At 56.6% G+C, this 27,621-nt stretch overlaps 7 protein-coding genes across 7 annotated transcripts; 5 read left to right on the top strand and 2 right to left on the bottom strand.

Moving 5' to 3' along the window:
• Positions 1-1,234: 1,234 nt before the first annotated feature.
• KRP23_12902 (Gamma-soluble NSF attachment protein) lies at positions 1,235-3,032 on the top strand (the record flags this gene model as incomplete). Its single annotated transcript, XM_067883547.1, has 2 exons — positions 1,235-1,367; positions 1,438-3,032. 2 exons carry the CDS (start codon positions 1,235-1,237, stop codon positions 3,030-3,032), a joined length of 1,728 nt encoding a protein of 575 aa, XP_067738984.1.
• A 135-nt stretch (positions 3,033-3,167) lies between these two features.
• Positions 3,168-4,729, bottom strand: KRP23_12901 (uncharacterized protein; the record flags this gene model as incomplete). Its single annotated transcript, XM_067883546.1, has 4 exons — positions 3,168-3,906; positions 3,973-4,100; positions 4,165-4,266; positions 4,334-4,729. The coding sequence occupies 4 exons, from the start codon at positions 4,727-4,729 to the stop codon at positions 3,168-3,170; spliced, it is 1,365 nt and encodes a 454-aa protein (XP_067738983.1).
• A 188-nt stretch (positions 4,730-4,917) lies between these two features.
• On the top strand, positions 4,918-6,306 carry KRP23_12900 (Arogenate dehydratase/prephenate dehydratase 1, chloroplastic; the record flags this gene model as incomplete). The annotated part of the gene is made up of 2 exons (XM_067883545.1): positions 4,918-6,053; positions 6,123-6,306. 2 exons carry the CDS (start codon positions 4,918-4,920, stop codon positions 6,304-6,306), a joined length of 1,320 nt encoding a protein of 439 aa, XP_067738982.1.
• Positions 6,307-6,397: 91 nt separating this feature from the next.
• Positions 6,398-7,126, top strand: KRP23_12899 (uncharacterized protein; the record flags this gene model as incomplete). Its single annotated transcript, XM_067883544.1, has 1 exon — positions 6,398-7,126. One exon carries the CDS (start codon positions 6,398-6,400, stop codon positions 7,124-7,126), a length of 729 nt encoding a protein of 242 aa, XP_067738981.1.
• A 278-nt stretch (positions 7,127-7,404) lies between these two features.
• On the top strand, positions 7,405-8,922 carry KRP23_12898 (uncharacterized protein; the record flags this gene model as incomplete). Its single annotated transcript, XM_067883543.1, has 1 exon — positions 7,405-8,922. The coding sequence occupies one exon, from the start codon at positions 7,405-7,407 to the stop codon at positions 8,920-8,922; it is 1,518 nt and encodes a 505-aa protein (XP_067738980.1).
• Positions 8,923-9,016: 94 nt separating this feature from the next.
• Positions 9,017-9,451, top strand: KRP23_12897 (uncharacterized protein; the record flags this gene model as incomplete). Its single annotated transcript, XM_067883542.1, has 1 exon — positions 9,017-9,451. The coding sequence occupies one exon, from the start codon at positions 9,017-9,019 to the stop codon at positions 9,449-9,451; it is 435 nt and encodes a 144-aa protein (XP_067738979.1).
• An 11,159-nt stretch (positions 9,452-20,610) lies between these two features.
• Positions 20,611-27,486, bottom strand: KRP23_12896 (cGMP-gated cation channel alpha-1; the record flags this gene model as incomplete). Its single annotated transcript, XM_067883541.1, has 3 exons — positions 20,611-25,243; positions 25,301-26,496; positions 26,569-27,486. 3 exons carry the CDS (start codon positions 27,484-27,486, stop codon positions 20,611-20,613), a joined length of 6,747 nt encoding a protein of 2,248 aa, XP_067738978.1.
• Positions 27,487-27,621: the final 135 nt, after the last annotated feature.

Raw genomic sequence — 27,621 nt, 5'->3', positions numbered from 1 at the left:
GTCGTCAGCAGCCAATTTCAAAGTGAACTGCTGGAGCTACAGGAGGTCCGCTGCATGCCCACCAAGGTGGGCATCGGAACCGAGACACTTGCCGTGGCTGCGCTCTTGTCCAGCACGCAGCACGGCCAACGAATAGGCTCGCCCCGCTTGGTTTGGATATGCCTGAAGTATACGGATACCAAGACGTGCAGAGACCTTCCGGTGCGAGGACATGAGAAGGGGGAGCTGCTGGGACGCATGACACCGACACCCCCCGCATCTAATCCATACGTACACGAGGTTTTCAGGTGGCACTGCCCCCCCAACCGCCCTGGTCCCTTGACACGGTGTTGCACTGCTCTTGGGCTGTGCGTTTCGCCGGATTGCGAGCGCGAGGCTGACAAGAGGCTCTTTTTGGCGGCGTTAAAGCGGAAAGCCCGCCGCGAAAACTGCAAGTTGCAGTCGGCAGTGCCCCGGTTAGTCGACCACTGCTTAGTAGCGTACGTTTTCCGAAGGTGGCGTCGGCGATGCCATTTAGGCGAAGGCGGCATGAGCCTCTCATAGCGTGTGACGTGCGTTAGATAACGCTGAGGAGGACGGGCTCGAAACCCGTAATCGGTGAGTTTAGATGTCCGTTACTGCTTCAGCGGCGAGGTGATGGGCCTGCGACTGTCTCGTTCCGGATGCACCGGCAAGCTTTATGGTCCCTACGATCCCGAGGCAAGGCATCGAGGACTACATACTTCAAAGTACATCTGCATTGAAGCGCTCGTCTAAACATTCTGGTGCCCCCATGTTGAGACTTCCTCTTCAATCTGGGGATGCGTTGGCGAAATTTGAACTTGTCCACAATCAATCACAGCCTCAGAGTCTTGGAAATCTCGGTCAAGCCGCGCTCATTCCCGCCACGACGCAGATATCGGCGCCCAAACACGTGGCTTCATTGTTTGGGATCACCAGCAAGAGACGGTTTGCCATGCACAGCGTGAAACAATTTTCAACGCCAAAGACGCTACAATCAGAACGCGAAGATTCCTGCAGAGGCTCATCGAGCACCTTATCTCTGCATTAAACTTCAATTTATTCGCCGCGCCCCCATGCAAACGCCGCAAGACGCGTGCAAACCTCTTTGCATGGACCTTCGTTAGCGGCAAACGATGCCGTTGTTATCTTAGAAGCTCTCCGGCGACCACGAAGCGCGCAGCAGCTGTCGATCACCCGGAAACCATACGAGCCATTTCGCTGCTCTCTCGTCATGAGGCGGTTGGCAATCGAAACCATCATTACCCACACCATCGAAAGCGAGACCGCGATCCATGGTCAGCGTGGCATCGTTGTTCTTGCTACAGCGTTCGGCAGCCGTGTTCAACTTGGCTTGGTTACGACAGGTCTGTTACAGGTTTCGTACAATACCAACTACTGTTCCCCCTCTGTATACGATACTACTTCCATGTACAGAGGTCTTGCAGTACCCCCGCAACCCTCTTCGGCGCTACAACTCGAACGCGTACGTGTCCCTCCCCATGTCGTCGCTGCAACAGCACAAGTGCGCGGAGGCGGCGGCGCAGCTCAAGGCCGCGGACAAGGCGCTAGCCAAGCGCTCGTTCTTCCGCGGCTCACCCGACTTCCTCACGGCGGCGCCGTTGCTGGACAAGGCCGGCGAGCTCTTCCGCCTCGGGGGTGACTTCGAATCCAGCAAGCAGGCCTTCGCGCGGTGCGCCGACGCACAGCAGCACAACCAGTCGCCCTTCCGTGCCGCGCAGGCCTGGGAGAATGTGGCCAAGACGGCGCTGCAGCAGCTCAAGGCGGAGCGCGCGGGCGCCCACAGCGCCCAGCAGCGCACGGCCGAGGCGCGCAAGGCCTACGAGACGGCCAGCGGCTGCTACGTGGACATGGGCGAGCTCGGTAAGGCCGCGGACGCGCTGGTGAAGGGCGCGCAGGCCTGCGAGACCCATGGGTCCAACGCGGACGACGTTCTGCCGCTGTACTGGAAGGCGTGCGATCTGCTGGAGGCCCAGGACAAGCCCCACTTCGCCGTGGAGACGTTCCGCAAGACGCTGAGCTTCCTGGTCAAGATCGGGAAATACAGTGAAGCAATGAAGCTGCTGGACCGCATGGCGGCGCTGTACGTGGCCATGGACCAGCAGCACAACGTGCACAAGACGCAGCTGAGCCAAGTTATCCTGCTGCTCGCCCTGGGCGACGTGCCCGCGGCCGACGCGCTGTACTCGCGCTGTCTGCAGGACGACGCGTTCTTGTCGTCGGACGACTGCGCACTCGCCGAGGACCTGGTGCGGGCCTTCAAGATGGGCAACGAAGAGCTACTGCAGGCCACGGTGCGCAAGCCCGGCTTCCTGGCGCTGGACAACCAGATCGGACGTATTTGCCGCAAACTGTCGGTCTATGGAGCTGGAGATGCCGCTCCGCCGCCCCCACAGCGCCAGCACCGACCAACCCCGTCCAGTGCAGGAGGCCAGCAGCCCAAACAGCGGAACCCCTTCGCGCCTTCAGCGCGTGCCCCGGCCCAGCGAAACCCGTTTGCTCCGTCGTCGCGAGCCCCAGCTGCAGCGCCGTCGTTGGAGTCCGAGTATGACGTTGGATCCGAGGTAGCGACTACATCGAACTCGGATGTGCGTGATAGTGACTACGAGGCGGCGTTGGCTGCTGCACTTGGTGAAACCAGCGTTTCCAAGGCTAAAAAGAGGCCCTCAGCTTCAGCCCCGGTTGCTCACACACATCACGAGTATATTGCCTCCAAGCCTCAGCAGCCCGCTTCGCCGGAGGTTGGTGCTTCATCCTCCAGTTTGTCACCTACGCTGACGCCGTCTCCGCCACCACAAGTGCGGGCTAGCGTACGCATGGATTACGAGTTTGATGACCTGGCATTTGCCATGCCTGATTCTGACTCGCTTGAGTTTTCGATGACTCCGGATGAGTCTTCAAGCTCCGGCGCAGGTGGCTACTCGGACTCGTTTGAGGCGGCTGCAGCACCCGCCCCTAAGGCGCCAGCGTCCAAGCCTGCACCTGTCGAAGATGAGTTCGACTTGACCTAGACAACACAAGAAAAGAGGTTTTAGGTTGGATCCTGAACAAATGTTACATTCGTCCCCAGCCACACCCTTTTGCAGGGTATGAATTACAGCATTTCCAAGGAGAATCGCGATGCTGGTCAATGTATTTGCTGAATCTTAGTTGAGCTCCCGTACAAGCTGAATTTCTTCTCGCCTAGCGTGTGCCTGCTTGCGATCGGTATGCGTCCTTCCCGTTTTCACTCCGCCCGGCACCGATGAAGGCTTTGGGTGCTTGCTTCCCGATTTCCCTGTAGTGATGGCTGGCATCAGATCCGTCTTCACCTTGGCCGCCTTCACAGGCGCGGGTTTTGGTGGGGGGTCATTGCTACCACTCAGCGATGCTCGCTTAGCCCCTGGCGGTCTCTTTTCACGATCTCTATTAGCAGAGCCCACGAGCCCTACATTGCCCACGCCGCTTACCAAGTACGGCTTCTCATCACTATCGCCACCTTTGTGAGCAGCTTCAAGGAGCTCGTGCTGATGCACAAGGTCTGCGAACACGATGGATCTACCGGCGGATATTGCACTCGAGTCCACGCGCGATCCATCTAGCGCCGAATACTGTGGAGCATTGGGGTCAACTCGCCGTGTACTTCGGATACTGTGCTGCAATGTGTCTGCTTTGGCTCCTGTAATGTCGGAGATGACGTTGGTATCTCGGAAGTTGCGTCGGTTCACCATGACAATGCCCGCAACAATTGCTGTCGCGGGGTCAGAGCAGCCTGCACCCTCGATGTCATCGGTTTTCAGAGCGTAGCTCGGCTTATCTCGCTTAGGATGCTGCACTAGCGGTCGTGAGAGTGGGTCGTCCTGGAACGTCATCCCGTTGACGGTGTACACAGGATTCAACACGTTCCTGACAACAGAGCCACAGCAGCGTTAGGTGGAGTCCGAGGCAAACCGAAGACGAAGCAGCACTCACGTCACACGACTAGATTTGAAGTCCACGTTGGTGATGTCAAGCACATTGAGGGTGTCACGCGGAGGATTCTCTCTTAGCCCTCGCTTGTGGCGAGGTAGCCACCCGGCCTGGGCCCCTGCAATGTCATCCTGCATGCACACTCTACAGTCAGCTTCGAACTCGTAGTATCTAATGCAGTTTACTCTTCCGTACCAGTTTTAAGCCGTCTCGAGGATGTTGGATATCGCGGACTTTCATGGAGGTGCCTTCGATGTCGGACACGTTGTAGCTGTCGCGCAGAAACTTCGGCTCGAGCTGCGGAGACGACAGTCAGTTGTTAGCAACTCGAAGCAGTGCGCACCAACTTGAAGCAGCTTCCTACCGGCGGAGCCGTCGTGAAGGAAGGAAGTTTGTAGCTTGGCTCAAGTGGATTTACAACTCGGTCCGTACGAAACCCTGCAGGCAGCGAAGTGGTGCCCTCAATCGGTAGCTGCTTGAAGCGATCCTCACTGCCGGCGCGCCAGTTCTTCGGGTGCAGCTCCATGCTCGTGGATCCTTTGATATCGTGCGCGTCGTAGAAGTGCTGCTTGTTGACATACACGTGGTTCTTCAACTGAGGCCGCGTACCCAGGATATCGGACACATCGTTCGTGACTCTGTCCGGACGTCGCTGGGGCAAGGGCCCTCGCCCCCGATCCATAAACTGCTGCAGTCGCCGTTGCTGCTGCTGCTGGTCCGACCCCCGCGCCGATGTCGGCGGAAGCGGCTCCACTGCCATCGCTCCGAGCTTCTCTCTCGACTATGGAGGGCACTACCAGCAGCTTAGCACCTATTGATAGGCGAGAACCACTTCAACTTGTCTATTTGCGGATGGCTACATTTGACATTTGTAATGGCTACAGTTATGTAGCCATTCATACATAACTAATGTATCGCACATCACTTTCAGTGTTGCCCATCAAGGTCATGTCGGACGCCGACGCCAAGGGCGACAAGAAGCGCAGCTTCACGGTGGAGGAGAAGCTCAAGGTGGTGGCCGTCGCTAAGGCGTCATCTCTGCGGGCTGCGGCGCGCCAGTTCAATGTGGACCGCAATTGTGTGCGCGCGTGGCGCGACAAGGAGCCGGAGCTGATGGCGATGGACCCGTCGGCCAAACGGCTGCCAGGCGCGGGGCGTCCTCCGTCCTCGCTCCTAATAGCAAGTGGCAAGCGGAGCGCAGAAGCAATAACTACCCCTAATAATGAGATGAAGAAGCTTAAAACAGAGGTGGGGACGCTGCAGCAGGAGATCCAGGAGGACAGCTACATGCTGGTCGGGTTCCAGGGCAAGGAAGGCGCGTTCTCGGACGTGGCAGCTCGAAGCGCCTTCGAGGAGCTGCGGGCCGCCAAGGCGCTGACGCCCAACGATTTTATGACTGTCGGCTTCTCGCAGGTGTCGGACGTGGTCGGGGCTCTGGAAAGGAAGGAGCTGGCGTTCGCCGTGCTGCCCGTGGAGAACTCCATCTCAGGTACGTTTCACGGCAATTTGGATCGACTGGTGGCGGCCCACTTGAAGATCGTGGGCGAGGTGGCGTGTGTGCAGGAGCTGTGTCTCTGTGCACTACCCGGAGTGGCCATTGGCGAGATTAAGCAGCTTTCGTCGCATCCGGCGGTGCTGGACCATTGCGAGAGCTACATCTGCGCCATGGAGCGGAAGACGGGCTCCATTATTGAGCGCAATGCTGCGTGGGACAGTGCTGGAGCCTGTCAGACGGTGAAGCACGAGGAGAAACGGCACGTAGCTGCAATCGCTAGCGAACAGGCCGCTCACGCGCATGGGCTGGTTGTGTTGGAATGCGGCGTCGGAGACGAGCTCAATAGTGAGACGCGCTACATGATCCTCGGACGGCTGGATGCGTCTCCGCTGCCGCTGGGTGCTACACCCGGCACCACTAGTATCAGCACAACGACCAAGTCCAGCATCGTGGTGGCTGTGCCTAACGAGCCGCAAGCTCTTTTCAAGATCGTGTCGGCCTTCGCACTACGCAACGTGATGATTGTCAAGATCGAGAGTCGCCCAGCTGCTACTGCCGGAAGTCTCTTCACTGCGCAGACGACTCACTGGTACGCTGCCAGCCGTCTTGGTTCATCCTGGCTTGTTTTATTATGCTTATTGTTTTTACTATCCTGCAGGGATTACATTTTCTACATCGACTACATGACGAGCCAAGACCCGACACAAGAGGCGAGGCTGCGCAACAATTTAGAGGAGTTCGCCCTCTGGGTCAAGGACCTGGGCACGTACTCCAGCAGTGGCGCCAAGGCCAGCGTCGAGCCCCCGCGCTGGAAGAGTGTCGTCAGCGCCATTGCATGTTGAATAGATCGATGACTCATTTCGTGTAGCCATCTCATCTGTCGTCTGGTCGTCGAAGCGTCGCACTGAAAAATATCCAAAGATCCAAATTGACATGCAGTCGACCGAAGCGTCTTGCTACTCCGTGGAGCTCGTTAAGGGCGCGTATGGCCTGGGCATTTACTTTGCAGCGGCAGCGGATGCCACCCACGCCATTGTGGACACGCGGGTTCCGTTCTACCGTCTCCCATCGGGGGCATTAGCTCCTGGAGAGGCCAGTGGGGCCATTGCCCCTGGAGATGTGCTGCTCTCAGTGAACGACAGCGACGTGTCCAACCTGCGCTTCCCGCAGATTGTGGAGCAGCTTCGACAGGTGCCCAGAGGCCCCGTAACGTTGGTTTTTCAGCGCCAACCGCACAAGACCGTGGAGGCGTCGCCGGAGATGCATGTGGAAGCTCCAGAGGAGACGCCGCACAATCAGAAGGAGCAAGAGCAGGATGCAAACGTAGAGGAGAAGGGGCGGCCAAAGGGCTGGACAATGTTCCAGCGGCTGAGTGCAAGTGCTGCTGCTGTTGCATCGCCAGCTCCGGCGAGTTCAGCGTCAAAGTCGACGGATGCGACGGCAATGCAGGCGATAGAAGGGAAGCTCCGTGAGATGGAGGAGACCCTCGCTCGAGAACAGAAGTGCCGCTTTCTCGCAGAGAGGAAGAACGTGCTGTACCGCAACGAGCTGCTGCGCGTTAGTCAGGAGAACGCAGCGTTGAGAGACCAAGTGGGACAACTGAAGCTCACACAGCAGCGCCGAGACACGTTCGTCACGGAATCCCTGCATCTCGCGATTTAAGTCGTTGGCAATGACGTTCTAGTTCTGTTTGTGAGGTGCGAGGGTCGAGTTCAAGCAGCCTGCTCTGTACGTCTTACAATTCTCTTCCCTATGAGTGACACAACCTCTACGAACTGCGCCATTGTTGCATTTCGAGAGTTTTGGAGTGGATACACAGTTATTCATGCGGTAGGAAACTACAGCTATCTATTTTCGTGTGTCCAAGGAGTTCAAGATGGCAGGCAGCAATTGTTCCGGTCGCCATTCAAGGTTGAAGCCGCGCCGCCGAATCCGTGAAAATGGCTGCTTTGATAGATGTTAGTGGTCTCTATGAACCTCTCGGCGGCAATAAGCAATATCAGAAAGAAGGAGCAGTCGTGCATCTAAGTGATGATGAAGACGGACTCGAGCGATCCTACGTATGCTCAATGTCTTCTGCTGTCGATTTGGAAGGTCAAGCGGGTGGCAGCTGTGCTGATCTTGCGCGTAGTGTTCAATGCTATCTGGCTCGGATTGTGGAGGAGCTGCACCTCATTAGCGCGTGGAGCTCAACTATCTACCAGCACCAACAACGGGCCACCACCAGTCCCGTTCCAATTGAAGATGGCAGGAAAGCTGGCGACAGCTCGTTCACGGCCATGGCGCGACTTGCTGTTGTGACCGATATCGAGTTGATGCGGCGTGACGTGGCCAAAACACAGCACGAGCTCTTTCAGCGGTGCACGACGCAGATGGCATACATGCAATGTGAGGCAAGTGCACAACTAAGCAAGCAAGACACGCTATACAATGAGCTGAAGGAGCGTCTGGATGATAAACAGCGAGCTTGTGATCAATTGGCGCAGTCCGTTCAGGCTCTGGAAAAGGCTCAAGCAGAGAGTGGCGCACAAGTTCGCGCCTTGACCGCAAAATTGCGCCAAGTGCAGCAGCAGACTGCAGCCCACCCTGCTAGAATTACAGCACTTGAGAAATCTCTGGGCCCCGTGACCACGACACAGTTCTCACATGAGCAAGAGCTGCAGACACTTCATCGCCGGGTGGAGAGTAACGAAACCGCGCACCATTTACAGCTTGAAGCTACACGTCGGGCTGTCGATGACTCGTTGGCAGGGTTGCGCTCTGCACACTCGCAGCTTTCTGCAAAGATGCAAGTGCTGCGACTGGAGCTACAGGAGCTGAGCGATAGCACTCAGAAACGGTTGCAGCAATTCCTGAAGTCTGTAGGTTATGTCGTGGGTAGCGTGACTGGAAAATCACCGACTCTGTCTGCTACGTCCGTAGCCCCTCGAAGGCCGTCTGTAGCGTCTCCACGGTCAGGAGGGAACACGGCGACCACGCCTTCTTCACAAGGCGCAGAGCCCGGTATCAGCTCGGACACGTTGGATGGCATTCTTACTGGTGTGACGACTAGCGACTGCTTCATTTACGCCAAAGCGGCGCTACCTCATCGTGCTTCAATCGCCGATACTAGCACGACAACGAACAAGCCCGTTGCGCCGTCGACTGCTAGTAGTCGAGCGTTGAGCTCCCACGGTGGGGCGAGTTCTACCCACGCTAGTGCAAGCGATATGAAGTTCCAGGACACCATGACCAACCTATTGAAGGTGCAGCAGTCCGTGATGAGTTTGCCTCTGGGATGCGAGGAAGCTGTACGACCAGCAATCTCTACAGAGGTTCCAGCGAAAGCTCGACCTGATCCGATCATCCCCACAAAGCGCGGCACTCACCGCCACAACAGTCTTCCAGACGGCAACTTATCCGTGGCACAGGGAGCACTTTCGCCCCGTAAATCCCGCCTTCACACGAAGCTGCAGTGATCAACGAAGTCAATTAGCCGCAGTATTTTCTCGCCGGTTCACCGTGGGTTCCAAGACATTCCCGAAAGCCCCAAGAAAGACCGAAGCAGGCATCATGAGCACCCCGGACACCACCCACCACGTCGCCACCCCAGCAATCAGCCAAGGTGTCGCATTCTTACGAGCAGCAGCGCGACAGACCACCGCCTCAACCGTCCGGTACAGCTATGGTGGGTCTGCCATCTCCTGGAGTTCCGAAGGTGAGGACAGGGACGACGCAGTCGACCGACCGACGTTTGAAGCGTGTTCACGCGCCGCCATCGCCGCTGCCGAGCGGATGGTGGCGCTCGCCCATCGGCCCCGCACTATGGCCGTGGCCATCGCGTACGACGAGTGTCTCGACATCATCACGGCGGCGGTGAACCACATGGAGGGGATCGACGCGCGAGACGCCCTCCACGAGACCGCGACCGAAGCCTACCAAGCCCTGCGCAACATCCGAGAGCTGCTGCGTCCAAGTCCCCACGTGCGTCGAGCGCTACAGTTTTAAGCCTCTAACTGCAGTTAGAAATGTCAGAGTGCCTTTGCCTTTTTCATCGACCAGACCTCCCTAGAACTTGTCCACTGCCGTGGTAAACACGTTCCCCACGAGTTTAACGTGGGGGACGAGACGCATCAAGTAGAGGGATTTACTGGCCGTGCAAACAGGCAGGCGCTGCAGTTTTGATCGGATCCAGGCATCGCGGGGCGTCAAGCAGGAATCAGTGGAAACAGAGGCCCCAGCAAGACAATTCGATGGTGATTATAAACTCATTTCAAGCAAGCAGTGGTTGTTTTATCATACGAAGGTAGCGGTTGCCGGCCATGCGGCTGCAAGGCGGAGATCATCCAAGTTGAAGTGCATGTCACTCGACCGAATTAGTGACGGCAACAATTTGTGCTCATATGTCGATGCCACTTTAAGCGTGAAGCTCCTCAAGATCCTGCATGATGTGCATCACAAGAACCCCTGCCTTTGCCAGGCTCATGGATGTCCCGTTAATTAACACCTACGGTTCGTTACCTAGTATCCTCACTTCGTCCTGAGTTGATAGTCAAGAGAAGTTCAACGCACGAGCGCACCCGCCATCCTCGACTAGCTGCGCATGGTGAAAACGGAGGTGTTCACCATCTTGTCGCTGCTTCAGAATTGAAGTTCACCTGAGTCTCGGCGAAATCGTCACAGCAAACTGAAGTTTAGCTAGCCAAACCGAAGAAACTCCTTGCCAGGTGCCGCTCCGGCTCAATCTCGTTGAGCACCGTCGCCTTCCACCCAACGCACTCCTGGGCATTTCTGCTTGGGGCAATCGAAAGAAACGCAGCCCATGTGGCGACTCTGCTCTGCTTGTCGAGACTATGCAAGTGAGCCGCGCGCTCGCGTTGGGTGACGGAGAGCACCGGAGACGCACGTGTGGCCAAGGCCGGTCGTGCCCAGCGTTCCTTGCAGGCAAGATGGGGACTTGGTCCTGCTGCAAAACTGCAGTTTTCCGTGTCAACGTGCTTGGTACTGGCTCACGTCGCTGCACCGGAATAGTTTCTGTACGTCTTGGTCCTCGTGTCCGCTGATAACGATCGTCACCCCGCTGAGCAGGGTGGCGCTTTGCCGACACGGAGCTGCTCGCCTCCTTTATTGGTCTCGCGCTCGTGACATGGTTGCAAGACAGCCATCCCGTTGGTCGCGTTGCGGGAGACACAAGCGTCCCTCATGGACGTTTTCAGGCGGTGCTGCTGTCTACCTTCCGACGCTAGGCACGCTACAGGTCCTTCGTCTTCAGTGTCGATGCCGACCTGCTATCAAGTCCAGCTCATCTCAAACGCATTTTTAAATTGGCCGTCTTCCACTTAAACTCCTATCGTCCAAGTCACTTCGCTGCATCAACTTGAGGAACCATGGCCAAGCAACCTTTCTTCACACTTGAAGATTTCAAGATGGCCTTCAGCCTGTTCTGCTGTATGTGCGGCATCGGCACGCTCGGTATGCCGGGCAACTTTGCGCGCACGGGTCCCGTGCTGGGGTTCTTTGCCACCGCCTTCATGGCGTTCGCCAACATCTACGCTTCGGTATCCATGTCGAAGGTGCTCTTGCTGGCCCCGACATCCGTCAAGACGTTCAGCGACCTCGGTGAATGGAGCATGGGCAAGACTGGCCGCTGGCTGGCAGTGATCTCGCAAATGGGCTCCTGTCTGCTCATCCCGTGCGTATTCCTCGTTCTCGGCGGAGGACTGCTAGATGGACTCTTCCCGGGTGCTTTCAGCCCCACGGTTTGGATCGTCCTGATGGCGGTGACGGTGCTGCCTCTGTGTCTAGTCCCGACGCTGAAGGAGGGAGCGGGCGCGGCCTTCGCGGGCTGCATGGGCACACTTGTTGCAGACGGTCTTGCCATCGGAATCATCGTGCACGGCATGGAGGGCCACCCGAGCATTCCGACACCCGATCTCGACTTGGGCCAAGTGATCGGTGCGTTCGGCAGTCTGTCGCTCGGTTACGGCGCTGGCATCGTGCTTCCGGATGTACAACGCCAGCACAGCGACCCTGCCCGCATGCCCCGTGTTGTGGGCGCCACCATGCTGTTCATCATGTGCATGCTCATGGTTTTGGGCCTTGTGCCGTACTTTTCCATGGGGTGCCAGGGCGGAGGAAACATCTTGTACACCATCTACGCGGACTCCAGCACTGGCCTCACTTCGGTAGGTTTCGCACCGAAGTGGGGCTCGGTCGTACTCGCATACCTCGCTATGCAGATGCACATTACCATCGCGTTTAGTGTTCTGCTGAACCCGGCCTTCTACATCGCTGAGCGTTTAGTCCTTGGCATGCACCAGAAGACCCCAGACGACATCGAAAACGGTCTGGCCTACCAGGAAGCTGGCACGCCCGTGGAAGATATCTCCAAGCAGACTCTGCTGCAGAGCGATGTGGCTCGCATCAGTATCTCGTCGGACCGTCGATCGAAAACGCCAGTTGTGCCGGTGACAGCCACTGAGTACCAGCCGAATCACGCTCATGAAGAGGAGGTCGCGGAGTACCGCGGGCCCAACACGATCAAGTACATCGTGCTGCGGGTCACTATTGTCGTGGTGCTGGTGGTGCTGTCAATCATTTTCCAAGACCACTTCTCGGACTTTGCCGACTTCGTGGGAGCGTCGGCTATCACAGCGAACTGCATCCTCCTGCCGACGATCTTCTACCTCATCAAGACGTGGAACCAAGTCCCGGTGTACGAGAGGGTCCCGGCCGTCTTCGTACTTGTGGTGTGCTTTGTCCTCGGCTGCTACTCAACGTACACAGCCGGCAAGAACCTGTTCGCCCCGTCGGACTCGGATGCCACGTTCCCGTACTGCGAGCCCGAGTTCCAGAACACGATTTACTACAACCAAACGGCATGAGTCTAGCTTCTAGAGTTCGTATACAGAGTTGAATGGACGTACATCTCGGTGTGTCCGCCCTGCGTAATAAGTCGAAGCGACGCATGAGCGCGATTTCCGTTGAAACACCGCCTCCAACTCGAAATTGTGTCGTTGTGGCTTCAGGTCCGTTTATGATGATCACCACTCGTTTTTGTCTTCCCACGCGGACATGACTTCAACGTGCCCGGAACTCCTTCGCCTCCACACTCCAAACCGCAGTTGTCGCGGTGTAGACCAGTCGACGTCAAAACTCGCAAAGTATCTGTACGGAAGGGGATTCACACATCTACACATACCAGCTGACCGGCTCGTGTCAGACCGTAGACGAGGTAGCTGTAGACGAACAGCGAGCATCCTCACTTGCTGACGCGACAGAGACTCCTGTGTTGCAGTGCGGCCAGCGACCAGTGTCATTTTGCGTGTTGGAAGGAGCAGTTCGTTCGCGTATCGGGGAGTCTCGTGAGGATCTGCTGTTGCAGGCACTTCAGTCGTCAGCGGCATCAAGGCAACAGGTTGCCCTGAACTATAACACGGAGACTCAAGACTATGACACCGGCCCCCAGAACTCTAACACCCGCGTTGCGGCGTTGCGCCGAGCTTCACTCCATTGTCGTCTGTCTCATGACCGGCGGCGGCATGAATGGACGGGGGCCGTCAGGCGTGCTCGTCCACCACCACCTTGGCTCTACGACACCGGCATGGTACGCCACACATTGGCACGCGCTCACTTTGCTTTTTACTCTTCGAGTCAAACCGAGCGCCACTCCATCGGCTTCACCATGGCGAAGGAATCGCTCTTCACGCTCGAAGATCTCAAAATCTCCTTCAACCTCTTCTGCTGTGTCTTCGGCATCGGAACGCTGGGTCTGCCGGGTAACTTCGCCCGTGCCGGCCCCGTGTATGCCAGCATCGCCATGATCTTCATGGTGTTCGCCAACGTGTACGCGTCGATCGCGATGTCCAAGGTCATGCTGCTCGCGCCTACGTCCGTCGTGACGTTCGGCGACCTCGGTGAATGGGCCATGGGCAAGACCGGTCGCTGGCTGTGCGTGGTCTCACAGATGGCGTCGTGCGTCCTCATTCCGTGTGTGTTCCTGGTTCTCGGCGGTGGGCTGCTGGATGGACTCTTCCCCAACGCGTTCGACCCGACGGTGTGGATCATCCTGATGGCTGCGATGGTGCTGCCGCTGTGTCTCGTGCCGACGCTGAAGGAAGGTTCTGGTGTCGCGTTCGCGGGTTGCGTGGGTACTCTCGTAGCTGACGTGATCGGCGTGGCAGTCGTGATGCACGGCATGCGCGGCCACTCGAGTGTCCCGCAGACGGACGTCAGCTTCTCCCAGGTGGCCGGCACGTTCGGCAACCTCGCGCTCAGCTACGGCGCCGGCATCATTATCCCGGACCTGCAGCGCCAGCACAGCGAGCCGCACCGCATGCCCCGCGTTATCACGTTCACGATGGTCATCATCTCAGCCTTGTTCGTCGTGCTATCCGTGGTGCCCTTCACGTCTGCAGGCTGCCAGATCTCGGGCAACATCCTATACACGATCTACCCGGACTCGAGCACCGGTCTGACATCGCTGGGCTTCTCGCCGAATTGGGGGGCCGTTGTGCTCGCGTACATCGCCATGCAGCTGCACATTACGACGGCGTTCTCGGTGCTGCTAAACCCCGCCTTCTACATGGCGGAGTATGTGGTTCTGGGCATGCACAAGAAGACTAAGTCGGACGACATTGAGCACGGACTGCAGTACGTCGAGTCTGAAACCCCCGCTGACGAGATCGTCAAGACGCCGGCTGCTGTCGACAACAAGTGCCACTGCAACTGTCATGGTGAGACCGACAACGAGGCTGCTGAGTACCGTGGCGCCAACGCCTTCAAGTACGCTGTGCTACGCATCTGCATCACGGTGATCCTTGTGGTGCTGTCCATTCTTTTCAAGGACCACTTCTCGGACTTTGCCGACTTTGTGGGCTCTTCGTCCTTGACGATGAGCTGCATCTTGCTGCCGGTGGCGTTCTACTTGATCAAGGCGTGGGACAACGTACCGATGGCCGAGAAGGTGGCCGCTATCATTGTGTTTGTGGTGTGCTTTGTGCTCGGCTGTTACTCAACGTACACGGCTGGCAAGAACCTGTTCGCTCCGTCAGACTCAGATGCCATGTTCCCATACTGCGAGCCCGAGTACCAGAACACCGTGTTCTACAACTACACGGCGGAGCACGAAGCTTAAGCTCACAGTTTGAAGAAGGCTATGACTCACGGTAGCTCCGTAGCTCCCCACCTGGCCGCTGCTATGAAGCGCGGCTTCGGGGGCGGCATGTCTGCAATAAACTTAAGTTCAAAATGAGGTTCTTCTCAAGGAGCTACATGTACCTCGATTCGAGATGAATATGCCGACCTCAGTCCTGCCTTTCCGCCGATGCAGATCGCCTGGTCTGCAACCGAGGCATCGCCACTTCAACATGAACGACCAAGCACTTTTCAGCTCCTCCGTGTACATGTATACCGATCTTGGCAAGGCATGTAGACCGCCGCTATCGCTGCGCAGCCCCAGTAAAGTAGGCACAGAAGGGGGTAATATATTGACAATGGTACGAACGTGGCGGTGGTCACCTACGTGTCAACCAAAGCACTATTGCCTAGGTTTCGTGCTCAGCCGTGTAGTTGTAGTAGACCTTGTTCTCGTACTCGGAGTCGCAGAACGGGAAGTCGGCGTCGTTGTCGGTCGGGAAGAAGAGCTCCTTTCCGGTGGTGTACGAGACGTAGCAGCCAAGGACGAAGCACACGACGACCACGATGCTGCCAGCGATCTTCTCGTACACCGGAACACGCTGCCAGGCCTTCTTGAAGTAGAAGATAATAGGCAGCAATATGCAGTTCATTGTGAGGCACGAGGCGCCCACAAAGTCTGCGAAGTCGGAGAAGTGGTCCTTGAAGACGATGGCCAGAACCACCAAGATGACCACGATAGTGATGCGAAGCGCGACGTACTTGAGCGCGTTGGAGCCGGTGTATTCGGCAGCCTCCTCCTCCTCGTTGTCCTTGTGCACTCGCTCCGAGTCTGCCACAGACACGTACGACATCTTGGATCGACGGCTCGAGCGGAGGACCGGAACTGAGTGGTTGGTGCGGATCAGCCCGGACTCTGACTGCTTTGATTGCAACTCAGGCGTGGCGGACTCGTCGAAGCCGAAGCCGTCCTCGATGTCTTCCGTCTTCTTCTTGTGCATACCCAGGAGCATGCGCTCGGCGATGTAGAAGGCCGGGTTCAGGATGACCGAGAAGGCAATGGTAATGTGCAGCTGCATGAGCAGGTAGGCCATGACCACGACGCCCCACTTGGGTGCGAAGCCGAGCGACGTCAGACCCGTGTCGGCGTCCGGGTAGATGGTGAAGAGCAGGTTGCCTGAGATCTGGCACCCCACGGCTGAGTACGACGTGCTTGAAAGGGTCAGAAAGAGGACCGACACGAAGGCGACGGTCACTCCGACTACGCGCGGCATGCGGGTGGGGTCGCTGTGTTGACGCTGCAGGTCCGGGATGATGATACCGGCTCCATAGGCAAGTGACAAATTGCCAAACATGTTGGCCACCTGCTGGAACTTGAGGTCGGGGAACGGTACACTTGGGTGTCCGCGCATGCCGTACATGACGACGGATACGCCGATGATGTCGGCGACGATCGTTCCAAAGCAGCCAGCGAAGGCAGCACCAGAGCCTTCCTTTAGTGTGGGCACGAGGCACACTGGCAGCACCATGAGAGCCATGAAAATGGTCCAGGTGTTGGTGCTCCATGCATCCGGGAAGAGTCCGTCGAGCAATTGGCCGCCGAGGATCAGGAACACGCACGGCAGCAACAAGCAGGAGCCCATCTGCGAGATGACACACAGCCAGCGGCCTAGCGACCCCATGCTCCATTCTCCGAGGTCACCGAACGTGTTGACCGACCGCGGAGCGAGCAGCATGACCTTGGACATGGTGATGGACGAGTAGATGTTGGCGAAGGCCATGAAGGCCAAGGCGAAGCATGCGAGCGTCGGACCGGCACGAGCGAAGTTGCCGGGCATACCAAGCGTACCAATGCCGTATATGCAGCAGAAGAGGTTGAAGCACGTCTTGAAGTCCTCCCCGGTGAGAAAAGGCCCCTTCCCCATGGTGATCAGGTATGTAAGAGGTGGCGAAGCTGTGAGTGAGGTCGAGTGAACTGCGTCCGAGGAGGTGGAATTGGAAGTGAGCTAAACCAACTTGACCGCGGAAGGCTGCGACAACATCGTCTAGACCCTTCAAACTGGAACCAGCTAGTAGCGACCCTAACAAACACCTAAAGATACCTTGCAACGATCTCTGTTGAACTGCTCACCATCTTTGAGCCACTTGGCTCCGGCTCATTGCTGAGGCGGGCTCTCCCGGCACAATCGAGGCGCCTCCACAATCGGGATACCAGTTCAGAGCTCAAGCCGAAACAACATCTAGGTTATACATGTAGCTGCACCAGTAACCGCGTCGAGTACACGCACTGCAACAGGGTTGGATTAAAGCCTCATCCGAGTTTTGGCTGCGGTGAAGGCGAGTTCCACACCCCAGAAGATAGTTTTGATAGCAATAGCTGCTGGTCGAACCAGCTGCCTACCAATCTACACATTTTCGCCGTACGTACAGACTTTTCAGCGGAAGCCTGCGGGCGATACATCTCCCTTGCAGCACATCGTACATTGCGGTGGATGGAAACATTTCCCTGGAGTCCTGGCACCGTGAACCGAGCTCTGCGTTGATGAGCAGCATCTGCCCGGGCATGCTGCCGGTGTTCAAACGTCAATTACTTTCGAGTACATCATACCGACGCCTTGCCGCTGTCAATACAGCGTGGTCGACAAGCACGATGCCCTCAGCTTCGCTCCCGAAGCGGACGAATTGAAAGCAGGACTTACATCAGGCAAGTAAGTAAGTTACTTGTAAACTTTGACGGTTTCCGTTGACATCTTTTAAGAAAGTCGGTGGTGGCTGCTTTACTGTTTGGGAAAAGAAGCCAACACCGGCTTTATTGCTGAGACCGTCAAAGTGACAAAACTCCGGCTACAGCACATGAACCCAGCACCAATATCAGAGAAGTCTCCGTATCTCTCGCCTTCAACAGCTTCTGAGAACGAAGAAGGCGAGGCGAGGACTCTAGCGGTGTATCAGGGGCTCGAACACGGTGCCACGCACTGCATCCGCATGAGTTTTGCTTGAGGAGATCCCTGCGTCGGTAGTGAACACTGATGACCCATTCAAAGCTATACACTAGAGATTCAAACAGTGAATTCAGGGCTATATTCGCGCCTACAGGTCTAACAAACAATAGCTTATGCCTCATGCTCAGCCGTGTAGTTGTAGTAGATGGTGTTCTCGAACTCGGAATCGCAGTACGGGAACTCCGCGTCGTTCTCCGTGGGGAAAAAGAGCTGCTTTCCGGTGGTGTACGTGACGTAGCAGCCGAGGACGAAGCACACGACGACCACCACGATGGCCGCGACCTTCTCGTACGCGGGGACGCGCTCCCAGGCCTTGATGAGGTAGAAGACGATGGGCAGTAGGATGCAGTTGGTCGTGATGCACGAGGCGCCCACGAAGTCGGCGAACTCGGAGAAGTGGTCCTTGAAGACGATGGCCAGAACCACCAGTACGATGACGATCGCGATACGCAGCAGGACGTACTTGATGGCGTTGCCGCCAGTGTACTCGGCCGCCTCCTCCTCCTCGTTGTCCTTGTGCACTCGCTCCGAGTCGGCCACGGACACGTACGACATCTTGGAGCGGCGCGCCGACTGGAGGACCGAGTTGTTGTTGGAGATGCCGGCATCCGACTGCTTCGCGAGCCCGTCACCGGGGGTGGCAGACTCCTCGAAGGCGAAGCCGTTCTCAATATCCTCGGGTGCCCTCTTGTGCATGCCCAGGAAGAGACGCTCGGAGATGTAGAAGGCCGGGTTCAGGATGACCGAGAAGGCAATGGTAATGTGCAACTGCATGAACAGGTAGGCCAGCACGACGACGCCCCAGTCGGGCGCGAAGCCGAGCGAAGTGAGGCCCGTGTCGTGGTCGGGGTAGATGGTGAAGAGCAGGTTGCCCGAGATCTGGCACCCCACGGCCGAGTACGACGTGCTGGAGAGCACCAGGAAGAGACACGACACAAAGGCGACGGTCACTCCGACCACACGCGGCATGCGGGTGGGGTCGCTGTGTTGGCGCTGCAGGTCCGGGATGACGATGCCGGCTCCGTAGGCGAGCGACAGGTTGCCGAACACACCCGCCACCTGCTGGAACTTGAGCTCCGGGAACGGCACGCTCGGGTGGCCGCGCATGCCGTGGATGACTACGGCGACACCGATGATGTCGGCGATGATAGTGCCCATGCAGCCGGCGAACGCGGCGCCCGAACCTTCCTTGAGCGTGGGGACAAGACACACCGGCATGACCATGAGGGCCATGAGGATGGTCCAGGTTGTGGTGCTGAAGGCTTCAGGGAAGAGGCCGTCAAGCAGTGAACCGCCGAGCACGAGGAACACGCACGGGATCAGCAGACAGGAGCCCATCTGCGAGACGACGCACAGCCAGCGGCCGGTCTGGCCCATGCTCCACTCCCCGAGGTCGCCGAACGTCTTGACGGACTTGGGGGCCAGCAGGATCACCTTGGACATGGTGATGGACGAGTAGATGTTGGCGAAGGCCATGAAGGCCATGGCGATGATGGCGATGACCGGACCGGCACGAGCGAAGTTGCCCGGCATACCAAGCGTACCAATGCCGTAGATGCAGCAGAAGAGGTTGAAGGCCGACTTGCAGTCCTCACCGGTGAGGAACGGGCCTTTCGACATGGTGAGCGAAGTCCGGATCCGAGGCAGGTGACGAAGGTGGAGTGGAGACCTGCGGCGGAGGCGGCGAAAGTGGAAATGAACAAACTCCCGACGCGGTCGATTGAGGACCGCAACTTCGACGTTGAGGACTGCATAGAAGTCTCCACAACTTGTCAAACCGGCTGGGTCGCCCCATGGCGTGCAAAGCCCAAGCCCAGAACACGAGAATCAAGGCAGTGTGAGCCAGGTTCCTGCTGAGAGCGTCCTGCTGCTGCTCCGGCTCACCAATTTCAATCTCGACTGTTGTGCAGAGGGAACGCGCAAGCGTGTGAATCGCCACAGGCATACGTTAATCAGCACGTTCTTTTAATCTCGAGCTCTGCCGATTTGGGCAAGCACATCGCTGGGATACAGAACCGGGAAGCGTTCACTGTGCGTATCGGCTCAACTATTGAGGGCTCGAGGAGCCGAGTTTTCGGCGGTGGTGGTGACTCCTTTGAGCTTGATCTAGGATCACTTTAGTTGCGACCATCGTCCTCCATCGTCTAATCAGGACTCGCACAATTGTTTAGACTAGTGTGCATAGATACCAGTGCGACGCTCACAGGTTTCACGTTTGAAGGCTGCGCGAGTGAACGAAGCACTCTCCATTGCAGCACATCATGAATATTTGTCAGCGTATGTAGCTTCGAGCTACGCAACATGTGCTTGCCATTCTTGGGATAGCCCGTGTTTGAGTAAAAACAGACTGGAACACCGGGATCACCGGCACACACACACACGACTGTCCAGTTGTGAGCCATGTCGAGCACGTTCGAAGCATGAGCGAATGCATATCGGAGACCAAGGCGACCGGGCAGTGCTAACTTCATACAGCCAAGAGTCTTGGTCCAAGACTAAAACTAAAACGAGCGAAACACAACTGAACTCGGGATCCCAGATGTGCAAGTTGCAGCCACCTTTGCAAAGCCATCGTGCATCCAACTCAGGAAAGCCTCCGTATATATTCTGAAGATCAACTTCAATAGCCCCCCCCCAGCTCCTCGCTCGTTGCGCTCGGCATCGAAGGCGATCACCAGGGAGCCGAGTTAGCTCAAGCCTATCCGCAAGTCGCATGGAAAGGAAACGACGAAATAATACGGTGAGTTTCAAGAAGGACGGTGCCCATGTGTATTTTGGATAAGCCGTAACGGGAGATGTGGTCGTCACGAGCAACCAGTTGGTACTGTACCCTTCGCGCCGGGGGATCCCGCTCACCTCCTAACGGGCTGTCACCACGACGAAAGGTGCATTGACGACTCATTTCCACTGTCACCGCCTCACCTGCTTAGGATCCGGAATTCGTATACCGCAAATGTACTTCCCTGAATGAACGTAAACCTTTTTCGACATGTAACCTGCTAATATGTACATTGTAGTAGTCCTTGTTCATCATTGTTCACTACCGATATCGTTTGGTGGTTCGCGCGTTCGGTGCGATCTCTCGGTGAACAACCGGATGGAGCGGTCTTCGCGCCGAGACCGAGACACTGAGCTCACTCGCGAGCCCGTACTTCCCTGTAAGAGCGGGACGACGCGGTTGCTCGTGTTCGAAGCTACCGCTCCAATCTGACGTACGAGCGTCCGCAGATGCCCGACCGCTTTCTTGGTGACTTTGGCAGGGACGCTGTTAATACGTCGTTGGGGTGACGTTCGCTCAAAGAGTTCGCCCTTGGGCCCGGCCATCTCGATAAACGGGCGGAAGAGCTGAAAGCACGAGAGCGGCGAGTCACTCGTGTCGAGGACGCTGGTGAGCAATTTGCTCCATAGAACTTCCCCTTTGGACGACGTGGACGACTTTGCTTCCGAGCTGTTCATCGCCCATTTCAATCGCTGTCGCTGCAACGCCGTACGGAGATGCTGCTCCCAGACATGAGGCGGCATTGGGAACGGGTAGCGACCCCCAGGTCTGCTCTGTCGCCGAAGCAACGAGTGGAAGAGGCTTTCCATCGTGATCTGGACGATCGAGAAGAACTCGTCGGCACTCAAAATGCTGATGAGGCTGTAGGTGCTGAGCAGGAAGAGATCGCACGGCATCTGCGTCTGGACGGACATTTTGCTCATGGAATGCGTGAGGATCCCGCGCTCTCCGAAGTAGTCGCCTCTCATGTACTGGGCGATAGGATGTTCGGGTCCTTGGGCCTTGGTTGTGGCTACCAGTTGGCCAGACACGACGAAGAAGAGACCTTCGGGCATTCGTCCCTCTAGCAGCACGTGCTCCCCACTCGGGTAGCTGTCGAAGCGCAGTTGGTCAGCGATCGCGTGCGTGAGGCGCGTAAGACTGGGACCGTCACCCTGCACCAGCGGGCGAAAGACTTGGAAAAGCAACGCTTGAAGCGGCAAGTCGACAATGTGCACCACCGTCTCGAGGCGGATCTGAGCTGGGAGGGTGCTGAAAACTTGCTGGTAAATCACGCCCCGATGCGATGACCAAAGATTCGAGAGGAACACGTGCACGCGAGCATTGAGAGCGGCGCTCACCTTCCAGCGCGCCATGGTGTGCTCCACAGCGATGTGGTTCTTCCGGTAGTTGACTTCGTTATCGATCGACGAGATGAAGAGGCTGGCGAGCTCGCCGATCATGAAGGCCATCACCATGAGCCCGGCGAAACACACGACGATGGCGAATAGGAAGCCGTTGTCTTCCGGCATGAACGTCCGGCCCTTCTTGATGAAAGCCGTGACGGCGAAGAACAAGCCTCTGAACAAGCGAAGGTTTAAGACTGACAAGGGAGAGTCGTCCTCGAGCTTGAGCGCTATGGACGGGAACCACGAGTTCCACTCGGTGCTGTACCCTTCGTGGTCCGCAAAAATGAGGTAGGCGCACGCGCCCCAGTAAATGACCAGCACGTACATGAGCGAAATGGTTTGAAGCCGAGCCCACTCGTACGACACGCTCTGCCGGTGGATCTCGTGCATGTAGTGGGTCACGTTCAGCACTTTCACGCAGCGATTGACGCTCAGCCACGCCACTTCCGTGGGCGCCGACAGGAAGTAGAACAGATACTGCACAGGAAGCGCGGCAAGGACGTCAATTACTAGGCGGTTGTGACGGTACGCCTCGCGAATGTTGACCTCGTACAGCTCCATGGTGAGCTCCGTCTCCTTCAGCCGCAAGTTGATGCAAACATCCAGCACAAAAACGACAAAGCAGCACACCTCCACAAAGTTGGCGCCCAGCGAGAGACCGTCCCACGTTCGACAGGCCTCGAACGCAACGCACGAAGGCAGCATGAAGGACACGTAGAACGTGCTGGCAGTCACGACGCGTAGCCACATGATGTGCTGTGGGCTTTGAGCTTCCACAATAGTAGACAGAGCACTGAGCCACTCTAGGGAGCAGCACCAGCTTCCAGGAGACTGAAAGGCCTTCTGAAGGATATGATCGGTGGGCAACGGAGCGACAGGAGAGGCGTCAAAGCTGCGCAGCTGCTGTCGATCCGAGTTGCGCCGCTGCTTTTGCTCCTTTTGCTGGAGTTTGGCGATCTGAAGAACTCGGGTTTTCCAGTCCGGAAACAGGTCGAACACCATTTCTAGCGAATGCCTCGACAGCGAGTACAGAATGCACGAAGACTTGCTACGGACAGATGAGACGCGCGGCGCGTCGGCAAACAGCGCGTTCTCTCCGAAGAAATCGCCAGCAGATATGTTCTGCAGCACCCCCGGATTGTTGTTGTCCAGTCTTCCTTCTGAAGGACGCTGCAGCGTCTTACACACCGAATTCCGTCGGGTTGGGACAAATACGGTGAGGATCCCGGTGAAGACGAAGAACATGTCGGTTCCTTCGTCTCCGTGCTTGTACACGTACTCGTCTTTGAGTATCAAGACCTGGTTGAATTGAGCCACCAGCATGCGGGTGATCGCGCCGTCCATGCCTTTGAGGAAAGGCACCTTCTCGATCATGGGGTTCAAGTTGAGCAGCCGAATGTCCGTCATGAGAGGCGGCGGCAGGTAGCGTTCGAGGACTTCTTCTTGCGTGATGGAGTGAAACCTCTTGAAGAAGAGCAGCGTCTTGATTTTGTGCTGAAGCGCTGCAGGCAGCTTGAAATGCGCGAGTAAGCGGCGAATCGAGCCCAGCTTGGCGTTGAACTCGCGGTGCTCGGCGTTGGCGAGCTCGATGATGTCCGTGAAGTTACCGATAACGTATGCGAACAAGAAGAAGCCGACGTTCAACGTGATGATGGTGAGCACGCACTGCGGCGTGCTCTGAGGCGGTTCTCCGGTGTTCGAAGCGGACATGATGCCGAAAGCCCAGAAGAAGGACGCAAAGTACTGATGAAGGACATCCGCTTCCTCCAGTGACTTGGGGAGCGACCACGAGTTAACTCCGAAGCTCGTGTCTGTTGCTTTTCCTACCATTAAGGCATGCACGCCGGATGCGTGGGACGCAAAGTCAAAGTAGACGCAGCCCAGAACGTGAGTCGCCAAAAACGTGTAGTACACCAGCTTCATCATCCGCAGTTCGCTCGTGAACATGACGTAGCGCTGCTCCAGCGCTCGGAACTGGTTCGGCACCTTTAGAAGACGCACCACTTTGTTGAGATTGTAGAGCTCTCGTCGAGTGATAGACGGGAGCCAGTTGAGCATGAAGAGAGGAAGCAGCGCGATCAAATCAACGACAAAAAACCAGGATCCGAGGTATCGTCGACGGATTAATTCCAGGTCCATGAGCTTGTTGCCGAACTCGCGATACCCGAGACACAAGCGGATGTAAATGTCAACCACGAAGGACATTTCCAGAGCGATCGTGACTCCGTCCGTCGTGGCAGAACGCTCAGCGAGCACGCCAAAGCAAATGTTTACCAGCACGTGAATCCACTGAGCAGTCATAGCAACGGACAGCCACGTCTCCCATACAATCACGTACTTGGAGTCGGGGTCGATTGCTCGTTCTTGGCGAGAGAATATCCACACGTTTCGTGTGCGCTTTGCGAACTTCTGGAGCTCTTGGCTGTTGAATGCCGATTTGGCCAGCTTGGTGCGGAGCAAGCGCCTTTCGAGCTCCATTAATTCGGACGGAAGTGCTGGGAATGCAGTGTACAGTTGGTGAAGAGCGGCTCTCGACAGGAAGAGGATGACGCAGCCGCTCTCTGCGATCGCATCTTCGGTGTATCCTGCCTGCATCGTCTGGATGGAGAGAACTTGTGTACCAAAGTACCCCCCTCTTGACACCTTGACGTGCGAGCCCCCCGTGCTGCGTGAGACTCTGCCTTCTAGTAGAAAGTAAAGCCCACTTGCGTTGTCTCCCTCTCGATATATGAACTCTCCTTGGCCAAACAGCATTTGCACAGCACTCGCCACGAGAGCGTTCTCTAGCTCAGTCAGGAATGGCCGGACGCCAGTCAGTAGCGCCATCGTCTGTAAAGCCGGCATGTACATACTCCTTAGAACCTCCTGTTTGAACGAGGTCGGCAGCTCGCACAGTAGTTCCTCGATGGACGTGCCACGATGAGCCGCCCACCAAAAGTCCAGGAACACGTTCACTCGGTGGTGAATGGCAAACGGAACGTCCTGATGGCGTAAGAACCCTTGGATTCGAGAACGGATCGCGAAGAACTCCTTCTCTTCATGGGCAGATGCGGTGAACCGCTTTTGAACGTTGTCCACGACAATCGCCGTGATGAAAAACCCACTGAACATGAAAAGCAGCGCTACGACGTACTCTACGTCATTCTCAGGCTCCATCCCTTTGCCTAGCCCAGTCAACTTGTGCGTTGCAAAGTAGAACGAGCGCAAGTACTGCATCGTCGAAATACGCTCCAGCTCGGGATCCCCAAGTACGTACGTGATGTTTCCGTACCCTAGGAAGTGCGTATAGTTCACGCGATGGAGCTCGACGTCGTGATACAGCAGCCAGCCCTCTTCTTCTTCGCAAAAGCCTTCCACGAGAGTGACACTGAAGTACAGGCACGTCCCGATGTGAATGAGCAGGAACAGCAAGGTCGCAAAAAGCACAAGGCGGTGCATGCTACGTAAGGGGTGGATTCCGTCCACTTCGCGCAAATGACCTCTTACGCGCCACACCCTGCCGAGAAAAGGTCAGTAAACCAAGTATTTTCCTGCGAATAATACAAAAACTCACCTAAGTAAGCGCGGCACTCGTGCTACACAATGCAACGCACGAGCAGCAAATATCTCGTATGGCAGCACACACAGCAGATCCACTACGAAGGCGCCGCACAAATATCGTTTCGCGCTTTTTGCTGGATCTCGGATTTTTTCGGAAGCCTGCACGAAGGCCAAATTGAAATTGACGTAGATGTCGGCCCAGAGAATTGCGTCGGTGACTCCGTTCAACATGTAGATGAACCAATCCGCGTCGTCGAACGCTGGGAAGCTGAGCTGGAGCGGGATGAGGCTCCAGTTGAACATCAAAACGATCTGCAAGCTAATAATCCACACGATACGGTGTCGGCTGCTACAATCCAAACATTGTGTGAGAAGCAGGAGCGACCACCACGGTTTCGGTGCCGTGCTGACTCGAGGAGCCGTGATCTCGTCGTACACATCTTTCATGGCATCGGACACCCGGTGCTTCTTCATGCTCAGGACGCGTTGAATCAGTCGAGGAGGACGGCTTGCAGTAGTGGTGCTAGCTGGCCTTTGTGTCTCTGGAACGACTGGATCCGGGTCAGCTGCATGGCTGGGCATTAGGATGGGGGCGACACTGCTACTTTGTTTTCGAGAAGCAGGCGTCATGCCAGTTGTTGTCTGCAGCTCCGCTTTTCTGTCATCCGTTCGCGGTTTAACCGGCGGTCGAAAGACACTGACGGAAGCTGTTTTGGCTAGCGCAGACTTTTCCTGCGTTTTCTCAATGATCGTAGCGACGACTTTCTGGATTCCACAGGCAGCAGTCGGGTAGCTGTCGAGAACCAGCTCGGTGTGGAAGCGGGACAGCTTGTAGAGGACGCAGTACGTGTTGGTCACCACCGTCGCCGACCGAGGGAAGTTTGAAAACAGCGAGAGTTCCCCGACGAAGTCGTTCTTGCGAAGTTCTCGGATTTTCGTTTTCCTCCCGAGGATGTCGAGTACGCCTGCGTGAATAATATACATGGCATCTCCAGGGTCTCCGATGCTGAAGAGTGTGCATTGGGCTGGTAAGGAGATCCTCTCCAGCAAAGACGTTAGTACTTCCACAAACTCTGGCCTACAACCAGAGAACACTGGGATTCGTGCGACGATGTCCTTCAGAAGTTCCACCTGGACGTCTTTGCAGATGGAGGGGCACAAGAGCTTTGTTACTTCTCGATCGATCGTGTCAGTGCCGGCGTAGTAGTGCTAAGCCAGAAGAAAAACGCACAGAGAATTAGTAGGATAATTGAGTTAAAATGAGAGAAAGTCGTCACGCACTCTCAGATACTCGATAAATGGGTGGCGCACGTGGTCGGGAACGCGGTGGAAGGTCAATATGCGCTTGAGCTGCGTGATGCGAGCTTCGGCTTCCTCGGCGTTTGAAGCTTCACACTTGGAGATCAAGAAGAAGGTGGCGCAGAGGTACGTGAACACGGAGAAGCCGCAGATCGCGACCGCAATCGTAAATAAAAACTCGTTGATACTGTGAGGCAGCTCTCCTTCGAAGAGACCAGTAAGGAGCCCAAACGCCCAGAACATTGACATCAAGTACTGCTTTTGGATCGTCGGCGTGTGTTCCGGTGGCGACGGGAGCCAGTGGTTGTTGTGGTGTTCGTCGTAGCCGAAAGAGAAGCGGATGCACGCGATGTAGTGAGCCAGCAGCACGACGCCCACGAGCAGCTTCGACAGCTTCAAAAGCTCGAAGTGGCGGACGTAGACGTCGTCTACAATGGACAAATATCTCGGGATTCGGTAGACGCGAAGCACCTTGTGAACCTCTAGCAGCATCACGGACACGGACATATGCACGGGCAACGCGGCAAACGGGAGGATAGCAACGATATCAGCGACGAACTCCGGGGACTTGAGGTACCTCCTGCGACTGCGTTTCAGATCGTGCACGACGTTGCCGTCTTTGTAGAAGCCTGTGGTGAGTCTCACGTAGAAGTCGAGGAGAAAGAGCGCTTCACACAGGTAAAACAAGACCGCGGCGGGGTTGTCGCGCACAGAGTGGGTGGGCTGGAACGTGATGATGAACGGGACCGCAGCGAACTCGTAGAGTAACCCAGACAGCAGAACTTGATGCCAGATTTTGAGACTCGCGGTCTGTGGATCTCGGGCGAGCTTGAATGTTTGGGGGATGACGTCGTCCAGCATCCCCGTTACGCTGCTGAGGGACCGCAGCGGCGCCACCATCAACGTTTTCATCCTTGCGATCTCGTAGTGAACAGCTGAGTGGGGGGAAGAGGCTACGTCGGCCAAGTTTGGGCTGCTTGTGGGGTATTGGCAAGCCAAACTTGGGTTTGCTGTTTGATCTCCTACCTCTTGACA

This window comes from Phytophthora ramorum (genome assembly GCF_020800215.1).
Source record: "Phytophthora ramorum isolate Pr-102 chromosome Unknown Phyram_PR-102_s0016, whole genome shotgun sequence".
Taxonomy (NCBI): Eukaryota; Oomycota; class Peronosporomycetes; order Peronosporales; family Peronosporaceae; genus Phytophthora; species Phytophthora ramorum.
This window is presented reverse-complemented; position numbering and strand designations above follow the sequence as displayed.